Below are 12083 nucleotides of genomic sequence, written 5' to 3'. Positions count from 1 at the left end.
GCTATCAGAAACAGGTAATTATCAGTTATTGGTACCAGGTTAAAAAAAACTGATATTGTGCATCTCTACTTTAATGTGCATTAGATGTACTGTACCAATATTGTGAAAGTAATGCTGTAGATTTACAGGAAATACGCTAATTTTGATCATCCATTCATCTTTATGTCACTTTTAAAGCAAATTGCCAAGTTCTTACAGGCTCTGACTCCTCAAATGTGAATATTTGATGGTCCTCTTTAAGAGTAAGTTAAATATTTTGGGGTTTTGGACTCTTGGACTGACCAAATTATGTGTCTCCTTGGATTCTACTTAATCTAGAAATTAATTGGCAGATTATTTGATAAAAATAATTGTTAGATAATTGTTATTGTCTTAAATTACACACAATAAACCATTATTGAGAATTTTATCCATATCACCTGCCCAAAATGACATACAATTTCTCCTTTTTACTTCAAGAAGAATAGAAACCCTGATATAAAATTGGACAATTGATTGAATTAATTATGAATTTCACCCTTTTCTGTGACCCAGTTAAGTATTAGATTTAGTTTTTATCTTGGGCAATACTTCATTCTATTAATGCAGTGGGGTAGTTTTCAGTTAGAGCAGTATTTCACTGAGAGTAATTCTTTTGGCCTAGTTATCATTTAAAGCAATATTTTACATTAGTAGAAGTTCAGTATTGCTCAATTTTTCACTTAAGAATTTTCACTTGATATAAATGATGTCCATTTTGGCTCCGTACCTTCATGCAAGCTTGTGAATAATCCATCTCCAGCATTAGTGCCCGGCTGGTCTACAGTTCTGATCATTATTCATGGCTTTTCTCTTGACTCTAATCTATGATTTCAAATTAGACCGACTTCTGGGTCCTTAGAATACTTTCTCATAATTTAGCATGTCTGTATTCCTTTTATGTGGTGACGATCATCACCTTGAGAGACCACTACTGTTACAGGGCCGCGCACATACTAGGAAGATGAAGTATTAAAACGAAGGAATGAGTTAGGGCTTGTCTTTCATTCAACTTGTGGTCCATTGATTGAACAGTTAGCAATTTCTTTTATTAAAAGTAGAGGAAGAAACAAGTCAGTCAACAGTGCGTGGCTAGTATTGTTTTCACCTTGTTAATCTGTGTGTGGGTCCTAAAGAAACCCACTGTAGCAAGACAACTACTCTTGCAGGAACTGAAGTGGTTTTAAGTACAACCCTGATTCCAAAAAGGTTGTGATGCTGTTAAAATGTGAATAAAAACAGAATGCAACGATTTGCAAATCCTGATCAACCTATATTCAGTGCAAAGACAAGATGTTAAAACTGATGACTGACTTCACTGACTTCCTTGGCTTTATTATTTTTTATAAATATGCACTCATTCTAATTTTGATGCGTGCAATATGTTCCAAAAACATTTGGACAGGGGCATGTTTACCACTGTGTTCAGTCACTTTTTCACTCAGTAAGTGTTCAGGAACTGAGGACAATAATTGTGAAAGTGAAATTCTTTCCCAGTCTTATTTGATGTAGCCTGCAACTTCAGTTGCGGAACAGTCCGGGGTCTCTGTTGTTGAGTTTTGTGCTTCATAATGCACCACACACTTTTAAATGGGAAACAGGTCTGGACTGCATGCAGGCCAGTCTAGTACCTTAACTCTTTTACAACGATGTGACTTGCTATTGTCTTTCTGAAATAAGCAGGGACGTCCTTTTGTCTGGATGGCAGCATATGTTGCTCCAAAACATGCATGTAGCATCAGTGGTGCCCTCCCAGATGTGTGATTCCACGAGCAATAACACACCCCCATACCATCACATCGGACTACAGCACACTTTTCATCTCAGATTAGATCACTGAGATTGAAATGAAGGCTGATTTTGAAGATGGGTGTGGTCTGAGCAAGGGCACCAGAAGTAAGCAGCTATAAATCATGGTCATACCGCCACCTATTGGCAACAGGACATTACAGGCCCCTTACAATTACAATTTACTCCAAGCAGCTTAACCAGATCCACCTGATGTGGTCGGCAAAGTCTTAAGACTCAAACGCAGTTGCCATGATAACACATTATGAAATTTAAGTTGTTGTAACTTCAGTGTATGGTATTGTTCTCACCTTGTGAAACTGTTTGTGTGTCTCTTCATGGCAAAATGTGATCCTGGAGACACCTGCTGTAGCAGGAACTACCATAGCACAGATGGTTTTGAGTATTTTGCCAGGTGTTTATATCTATCTGTGGACATATTTCTCAATGTTATAGCGCCATAACAGTGCAAGATGAAACCTCACAAAACTTTAAATCAAAATGAGGCTTGTATTCGAACATGGGCGTGATCCTCCATGTACTAACGTAGTAATGATCACTACTGAGTACTCATGGGTTGGACCGTCAACATGTTGACGGGTGTCACGGCTAATGTAATCCCATCACAAGATGATTGTTAGTTTCAGTTCAAAGAACTCAAAATAATTCTGTGTTTAAATGCTATATCTCACGCTTAAATTTTTCATACAAAGAGCTCCTACAAACATACCATGTCAGATGCAGTAAATGCTTGTAACTTCAGATAACTGTGTAAATGATCTGCCTGTGCGTATTTGACTGCACATGCATGAAGTCTGAAGTCCTGCTTTCAGAGATCCATGAAGGAAAATTTCTCAATTTAACAGTTTCAGTGGCAGAATTGAGATCCTGCTGCAGCAAAGAACAAGAAAAACGAGTGCTGTTAATGCTGTGTAACCTGAGGGTCGGACTGTCACTGAAATAGAGAAGAAATAGCTTGCTATGAAAAAGGTTTCAAAGAAGAAAAAACGCCTCACCTTAGCGTGGCAATCGATGACTGCAATGGGAAGAGAGGGTCAGGGGGAAGTTTCCATCACAGCGATAGTGAGGATGTTCCCACAGACAGCGACTTCATAAACTTGCATGTAAAGATACACACCCAATACACCTGAGAGTAGGTAATGATACATCATTAAGTTAATGATGAGAGGGCTCATGCGTAAAACAGGATAATGTTTACATAATTATGAAGTGTAATTTATTTTTCAAACTCAAAATGTCTTGAAACTAATGAAATGTACAGTAATTAGTGAAAAAATGTTGGTTTGGTAACAGCAGGGTAACTGCACATAGCTCCTACACCAGGTCAGTACCACTCATAAACTGTATTTATATCTGAAAGAGAATTCAAAATACAAAAAAACGGTAAATGCGACAGGTTCTCCTAAACCACTGGTGTACACCACTTAAGAACAAATTTGTTCATATGAGTGGTTCTTGCATGAGGCCCACTGATCCACCAAACACCGGCCGCATTAATCCCTCTTTGCATGAGCAAATTCAAAAAGCCTTTGATGCTACGACTTTGTTATTTGAGGACGCTGTATAGTTTTTAAAATGCACAAAATATAGTTGTGGGAAGTTAACAAGAAAGGAAGAAATTCCAATGTGTCATCCAATTTTTGACATTCAATGTTTGCCATAGCACAGAGGACTGAACTGTTTGCTTGGCTGCACCATTTTGTTTTTTAACTGCAGTTTCATCCTCATTGCATCATTGTGTTGACAAATGAATTTAACATGGTTGAGTTGCCTTGCCGCCTATATTATTAAACCGTCTGACAGGAAAGCCATTCCATTTCTAAATTCATAAGACACACTACTTCTCTGCAAGATAAAGTGTATCAACCACTTAAACAAAGAATATCAGAGAAGGAGAATTATTTCATCATGCATACCAAGCAATGTGAGGTGAATCTCTGTTTCTGACACTCTGTGTTCCACGGCAGAGATTGAATCCAGCAGTTACAATGGCAGACAGCGGGAAAACTAATGAGACTGGAGCTACAGCAGCAGAATCAGCTAATGGAGACCAGCAGGTGAGGTTCACTGTGACCCAGAATGACACCTATTACAAATCTGAAGCATATTATGAACTCATTTGAGGCTTAGAATTTCATGTTGATAAGCTACTATGGGGAATCAATCATTATCCCTTACAGACCACTGAAAAGGCCCTCTATTTACGCCGTCAGGATTGCATTTCACATTTTTAATATTTTCAGAAACATTAACGTTTGTTTCTTTTTTCCTTGTCCTAGAACGTTGTTTCCCGAGTGAGCAATTTACCTCTAGTCAGTTCAGCTTGTGAGGCGGTGTCCAGCGCCTACAGCAGCACCAAAGACAACGTGCCTTTGCTCAAGGGAGTGATGGATGTAGCAGAGAGCGGGGTCCGAACCCTTGGTGCAGCAGCCACCACGGGGTCCAAGCCTCTTCTGGACATTATAGAACCACAGCGTAGGTTCTTCTCTCTGCGCAAAATATGATGTAATATATGTGCAATGACGGCACACAGGTTTACAACTTTGGCGTGTACTATAGAAGAATATTGGAAGCTTGTTGCACATTAAAGGTGTGAAGATGATGTCAGGTCCACTTGTTACTTCTGGGCTAGAATATGATAGGAGTAAAAACTGTTACCAGGGGTGTAATTTTTACAAATTTTAATTCGCTTTCAATTCTTACTGTACTGTAAACATGAAACAATTGTACTTGGTATTACTTCCTACTGATAGTTAGCAGCAATGAAACCACTGAATCTTATTATTCTTAAATTATTAGTGAATTTCTGTTGTGTACTCGTTTCAGTTGCAACAGTAAATGAGTACGCCTTGAAAGGACTGGATAAGATGGAAGAAAAGCTGCCTATTCTTCACCAACCAGCAGACAAGGTCAGACAGAAAAACAAAAACAACTATAAATATACATATCAGTTCCTCTTCACATAGTTTTTCTCCAGCCCTATTCACATGGGACTAGTGTTGCCTGGGGACCTATAATGATTTGTAATCATTCCAGATGTCATCTGTGATCTTAATCCCAGGCGAATCTGCCCTGTGTGTAATTTCCCAAGTTTTTTTTTTTCTCTGCACCTTTTTTCTGCCTCTTTCCTGTTTAAGAATTATGAAGGCTGTGTTAGCAATTATAAATCAAAGTTTTGACAGCATTTTGAAAATCTTGCTTCTCGCTATGGAGACCCATTCGCAAAATAAGCCGGCTCAAAGTATTCAGAAGAGCGAAATCTCAAAAGATGATGAGATGGAAGACATCCATAGCAGCATGGAGTATCTGTCAACATGCTTGACATCAGATAACAGAACCTTGACATCATATCCGAGGAATAATGTCAGTAAAGTCATTTATGATGTAGACTTCACTTGTCTCTAGCAAATGTGCTGCAGAAACACAGATGTGGGGAGGTAATTTCTAAATCTCATGAGGTCCCCCTGTAATAATAGTCCCTTTTAGATAAGGTTTTTGATGATCTTTTTATGCCTTTTTATTGTACATTTATATTTTATTTTCTTAGAGAAAGAACAGCCCTTCCCTTTAAACATAACCCTGCACATTAAAGCCACTATTTTTGGGGGCCCCTGTGGACAAAAGTGGTACTGTTTCCACCGTAACAACAGTAAAATATAGTGACAAAAATCAGATCATCTGATGAAAAATCTCCTCCTTCTTCCTTTTAACTGGCTAGCTTACTACTCGCTGTAACTTCACCTTTGAAAATGTAAACATGGACTCTTTCATCTGATTTCAAGGAGAATCCTACCCGGTGGCAGGCATTAAGAACTGTAACGATGTAGAAATGACCAATCTTCTTATTGATGGTCTCATTTGCTTATGTAGGTCATACTGAGGCATCATTAATAAACTGAATTTAAAAACCTTCTTATAGTAGCCTCACCTCACCTAACCTTCTAGACTGTGTTACACTGCAGGTAACCATAGAAACGATTATCCCTTGGTAAAAAATAACCATGCCATAGTGGGATGAAATGCTCAGAGGTGTCCTAGAAAGAAAACAATAAATTCTATGGGAAAAAAACACCACTCCCCACACTGCACCTCGTCTTTTTTCTCTCATACTAGTGCACCTACATTTACATTTAACCTGCTAACTCCTCCTTAAAGGCCAGATTGTTTCAGATGTCTGTTGTGGGCTAAGAGCTATGCAGAAAACACATAACAGCACCAGCGTTACTCTCCGGCATGTCACATAATCAGCTCATTCTTCCTCAGGTGGTCTCGGACACAGTGGGTATGGTGTACCAGTCGGTGGCAGGGGCCAAAGACGCCGTGGTGGGGGCTGTGATGGGCGGTGTCGAGCTGACCCGGGCAGCAGTCAGCGGAGGTATCATGACTGCCATGGGCACCAGGATGGGCCAGATGGTCAGCAGTGGGATGGGCCTGGCGCTGAGCCGATCCGAGGACTGGGTTGACCAGAACCTGCCACTCTCTGAGAGAGAGCTGGGTCAGTAGCTAAGCTATCCTAAATGTGGAAAGCATAATCATTCCATAAACACCAGGGGAGGTGATAAACCCATATGTCGACCGCTGAGGTATAGACAGGTGTGTTTTGACAGTTGGATCAAATGAAGCTGAAACAGGGCCGCAATCATAAGTAATTAATTAATTATGGACAACCAGTGGCCAGTTTCTTAAGTTTTATCACCAGTGATTGTAAATATTGGAGTAGTTTTTCTGTTTTTTACTCTGAAGCTGATGAGATTATAAAGAAATACATTTTTATGTCCATATAAAGCTGAGATATATTCATGTTTCATTGCACATGAGGTGAATATTAACAAGCATTCCATGTTTATTTCTCCTGATTATAATTGAAAATGTAGAGCTGTGTCACCGCAGGGCTTCATAAATAACGCTGATGTAAACAAAACTTTTAAGAGTGATAAAGCCCTTTAAATTAGTTGTTGTCTACAGATCTGTCCATCAAAGTGCCAATGATTCAACCTTCTGTTTATACACTTTATTTTGATTTTTCCATTCAAAAGAATAGATAAAGATGTGAAAGTGATATCTTCTATTTTAAATCTCCCTCCATCCATTCCCATCCCTCCATCACATCTAAGGTCAATGTGTGTACAGACACACATCTGTATACACACCTGTATACATTAATATATACATGTTAGTTTAACAAACATTAAATCTAAACAATAAACAATAGTAGTTGGATATACTGGGCATGCTTAGAAAAATATAAAGGGAAAATACAAACAAAAAATAGATAAAAGAGTAATATTTTTTTTAAAAATCAGGGAAAAAATAAGACAAAACACATACACATACAAACCCCCCAAAAAACAAATAAAAAATCCTTTGTATGAGATTTGTAGGTTAGTAAACAAAAAGTTTTGTTCTGTTTCAGTGTCCTACCACTATAGTTTTATTAGAAAGGGAAAGCAAGGGAAACATGGCACTTTATGTTTCACATTTTGTTTACATTTGAATCACAGACTGTATTTTTAATATATTTCTTAAAAACAAGAGCAATCACTTTCTCTTGATTCCTTAAATTGCTGGTCAGCATCTGCTACTTGGCCCTTTTTTGTTCTTTTTACATCAGTTTTACACTTAAACTTGCAATCAAAAGATAAATTGGCAAGAAAATGGTACTTAGTGTCAAACTGGCACAGTGGTATCCCATCCACTTCTTCTTTCTTAATAATGCTTAAATTTTGCATTAAAGAAGTTTTTTATTTTATTTTAAGTACAATAATTAGCCTTATATCCTTACATTACTTCAAGCTTAGATTCATACATTATAAATTCTAGCTGGCATTTCTGCCAAATACTTAAACTTAATTTATTCCATAATTAATACGTGTGAATGATTTGGCATTTACTCTGGTTGTCAGTAGCCGACACTGTGTCCTTGCTTCACTGATCCTTACATCAAACAGCGAATTTGTTGAGACTGTCCAAATAAATTATCATTATAAAGGCAACGACATGGTGATGTGTCAGGATGGGGGTTGTCCTGATGAAAGTGTTAAATTCTACCACAGGGACCGGGTCTGAACACATGAATGGTTGATGATGCTATTCATAGAGAGCAAGGCAGGACATTACAATGAACTTCCCTCCTGTGAACTTGGCCCAGAAAGCACCTATAATTTCCAACGCTCACAGCTTTGACACCTGCTACTGTGATGTCATGTTATCGTGACAACCTGCCATACTCCAGTATTGCAGTAATACCCAGGAGGCTGCCCTGTTCTCTGATTATGGATGGGAAAAAGATGCAGCTATGAGAGGCTGCAGCAGCAAAGTGCCCATAATGGCAGTGCTTGGGGGATTTTGGATGTGTTCAGTGGTTACTGTGGCAAAACCCACCAGACTCACCAGTGTGGCTTTTAACAGAGGCACGGGGAGACAGAGTTGCTCTGCACATCCCTTTAGCATCCGCAGACTGATGACTGGAGGGAGTCAAGTGGCTCCCGTGTCTTTTTGTCACTCCTGAGCTGCTGTCAGACTCAAGTAGCCCGACTTGTAGCAGATGTTCTAGTTGGCACAGTGAGAGGGAGCCAGTTGTGCCTCCATCCATCATTCAAAACATACTCACTGGTCCATGCCATAAAGAATGTACATATTCTGGTTTTTTTCAGTGTATTTCTTCACATAACAATTATGTAAATATAAATATTTAGAGACATGTTAAAAATTGTACTTAGCCCCACTACATAAAACATTTTAAAACTTTATTGTCAATGTACACAAGGCAACTTTGGTGTTTTAAAAGGATAGTTTGGATGCAGCAAAGTCACACAATAACATAAACACATGGGATTTAGTTGGTTTGGTAAAGCAATATTTGGTTTACATAGCTGTGATTTCCTGTCAGAAATGGCTGTCTGGTGGCAAAGTAAAGAGGTGAAAATATTCTAAATATAGTGTACACTTACATTAATTTTTTTTAGAAGGATTTTTTTTAGGTGACTAAAATACCTTTTGTTGTTGACCCTGTCCACAGCACCCCTGCCCTCTCTGCTTCAGCATCTTGTGTAGCTAATACACTGGTTATTGATAGGTATATACACCCCCCACATTAAACAATCCAAACTATCACTTTAAAACTGTCCTCTTTTAGCTGCTGTGGCTGAACCTGCCCCCAGTGAGGTGACTACCCCATCGGCCAGCCCCAGCTACTTCGTCCGCTTGGGGAAACTCTCTACCAAAGTGCAGGAGCGAGCCCTGCAGCAGGCCCTGGTCCGTGCACGACATGCCAGGGATAACACCTATACAGCAGTGACTCAGATTACCAGCACTCTGGACCTGCTTGAGAGTGCCCGCACCAGTCTGGGTACTGCCAGTAACCAGATAGGAGGAGCCTCAGAGCAGCTGCTGCAACGCTGGACTGAGTGGAAGCAGAAACAGGCTGGAGCTGGACAGACTGAGTCGGAGCCAGATGGGACCAAAGATGAGGCTGAGGTCAGGGCAGAGACATTTGGGAATTGACTTAATGGTTTCTAATCATCTTATTTTTGAATTTCACAGCATTTGCGGTGTATATACCCTACATATACAGCATGTATACTTGGAATATCACTTTATAATATCACTTTATTCATTCAGATTCATGTGGAACAGGAGTGACATTACATTGTGTCATGATTGGGATGGTATTGGGTTGTTAACAATTATTCATTAAGTGCCAATAAATTGCCATAAAGGATTTAAGCGTTGAAATTTAATTTAAAATGTATTCATTGATAATTACTCAGTAATTTGTAAGTGGCAGCAGTGGTGCCTCATTTGGCATTGTTTTGTCTGATGGATCCCTTTGTTAAATAAGAAAACTTAAACTTTAAACAAGACAAAAAAGAAATCAATGAGAAATTGAGAGAAGAATTAGGGAAATGTGTATTTATTAATGATTAATCGATTGTTAGTATTTTCAGCTATCGGTTAAGGAAAATTTGCAACCGTAGATGGGATGAGGAAACTACCAAGGCTTGGGAAAGGGGGGGGGATTGACATTTACAACTATATTATCAAATGTTATTTAATATGGTAATATTTATAATTAGCATATGAAATTACCATAGGCCTCCTTCATTAAAAGAAGCAGATATTTTTATGAGGGGGATTTGCAAAATAAATTAGCATATTAAATGAGAACAGAGGGGGTTGGGAGGAATTGATGTTAGCACTACTAATATCATCTGTCATTTAATATGCTAATGATTATCGTTAATATGTATTGTTATTTCCACTTTCCGTTCACAGCAGCTGGAATGGCGGGCTCTCTCCATGGTGCGCGGCCTGAGCGACCAGCTGAGGTCAGCGTGCTCCAGTGTGGTGTCGAGCGCTCAGGGTCTGCCGGGCGCAGTCCAGGACCAGCTAACCAACGCGCGGCGATCAGCTGAAGAGCTGCACTCCTCTCTGGGGAACACCAGCACCATCACACCCCTCCTCCTGGAGCGGAGCCGACACCACCTGACCCAAGTACTAATTGCACCATGCTGTCTTCACTGCAGTGTTATGTTTTGCTGCATCAGCTGAGCTAAATATAGTTTAGTGCTTGAAGATTTAGTTTTATTTTCATTTAACACAGTTAGTTCTTCCATTAGATTTTTATTGCTGCTTAAATATAACCCGCAGAGTCTTATTGAACAGGTATTAAGCAGGAAACTCCTGCATACTTTACATAAACAAACATCCATTCTCAGGGGTGTCTGCTCATCCATATGCATTTATGAAACTAGGAAAGACAAGCTTAGGTTGTATTTAATGTACACATATAACCTTAATATTTCCAATCCACAGTAAAGCTTTTCAGTGTAACGTATTTGTTTTGGTTATGGTTTAGTAATTCATTGTAAGTAACACTAGCATGTACTTGTTTCCAGGTTCAGCAGTCTCTGGATGATGTCTTGGAGTATCTCCTGAACAACACACCTCTCAACTGGCTGGTGGGACCTTTTGCCCCTCAGATCACTGAGAAGGCAGAGAGAGATGAGGCAATGGAGCAGAGTAAATAGACTTGAAGACTTTGTTGTGTTTCTCCATGAGTTAATCAGTGTGAGGATAGATGACTAGTGTTTATTTACTGTAGATGGACCATTTAAAAAAAAAGACATATATATATATATATATATATATATATATACACGCTTGCATTAATGAAAGAGGCCTTAAAGGCATACTATGCAATATTTCTTTAAAAGAACAATGTATAGATTCATAACATAATCAAAATCATAGTCATTTGTGACCCACTAGAAGTGTGTGGTGTGGCTTTATCTGCCTGTGTTTTCTTATTTTCTCATATTTTGCTGTCCTTAAGACATTTCTGGGCTTCAGTCTGTTTGCCAATACAGCACACAGGTAACGACCAATGCTTACATTGTATTCTCCTCACAGTCTCTCTCCTCTGCTGCCTTTCTGTGAGAGCTGCAGAGATATACTTTATATACACACATGCACACACACGCAGAGCAGACTGAGAATTGCTTCAGCTGTTTCCACACAGAAGCTTTCATTGTGCAGGCCTGTAGACTTGTTAGTTTGTACTTTAGAATGTAACCGCTGTGAAACAATCAGAAAATAACATTTTATTATACACATAACATCTCTGATTCACTGCTTTCTCGCTGATGGTGCTAGCTCTCCTTATTCACTGTCTATGCATCTCACCCTCTCTCTCGTTCATTGAGCCGGGGATCTTGCCAACCTCGAGACATCAAAAAAAGGGTAGATTTCAACACAAAAGTGGTGGGTCTGGAAGTTTTCTAGACGTTTCCTGCATTCTAGTGACTTTCAAAGAGTGAAAATAACAAAAATAACAAGTAGCCTACACATGTTTTGGCAATACCTGCAGATGACACTTAGGCCGTTTAAACACAATGGGTCCATATAATTTTGTTTTACCTAGTCCAAGTCCTAGTCCTTTAAACGTTCCCTTAAGAAACGAGTGCTCTTCTTTCCAGGACGTATGACATTTGCTTGAGTATTGCTTTCTCTTAATACTCCATTGCTCTCTTCATCCCTCACTCACTGTGAAGGATGGGTCTATGCATGCCGTACAGTGCCAGAAACAGGTTGTAATAACACAATGCAAAAGGGTGTGAAATTTGTCATAAATCAGGAGAAATACAGGAGAATTGTGACCGCGAGAAGAAACCAGGAAAGGACAATGAAAAAGTCTCCTGGGAAAATCGGAAGGGTTGGCAAGTTTAGCCAGAGAAGAGTGGGCAACTTTGAATAGT

The 12083-nt window shown here is 39.2% G+C and overlaps 1 protein-coding gene across 1 annotated transcript; it reads left to right on the top strand.

The window, feature by feature from the left end:
- The first annotated feature begins 3737 nt into the window (after positions 1 to 3737).
- On the top strand, positions 3738 to 11467 carry plin3 (perilipin 3). The gene is made up of 7 exons (XM_084722982.1): positions 3738 to 3884; positions 4107 to 4302; positions 4654 to 4736; positions 6091 to 6322; positions 8963 to 9303; positions 10102 to 10320; positions 10725 to 11467. The coding sequence occupies exons 1-7, from the start codon at positions 3816 to 3818 to the stop codon at positions 10854 to 10856; spliced, it is 1272 nt and encodes a 423-aa protein (XP_084579108.1). The 5' UTR covers positions 3738 to 3815; the 3' UTR covers positions 10857 to 11467.
- Positions 11468 to 12083: the final 616 nt, after the last annotated feature.

This window comes from Lutjanus erythropterus, chromosome 7 (assembly GCF_056507025.1).
Source record: "Lutjanus erythropterus isolate fLutEry1 chromosome 7, fLutEry1.hap2, whole genome shotgun sequence".
Classification (NCBI taxonomy): domain Eukaryota; kingdom Metazoa; phylum Chordata; class Actinopteri; order Lutjaniformes; family Lutjanidae; genus Lutjanus; species Lutjanus erythropterus.
Note: the sequence above shows the minus strand (reverse complement) of the source record. Positions and strands in the feature narration are given on the sequence as shown.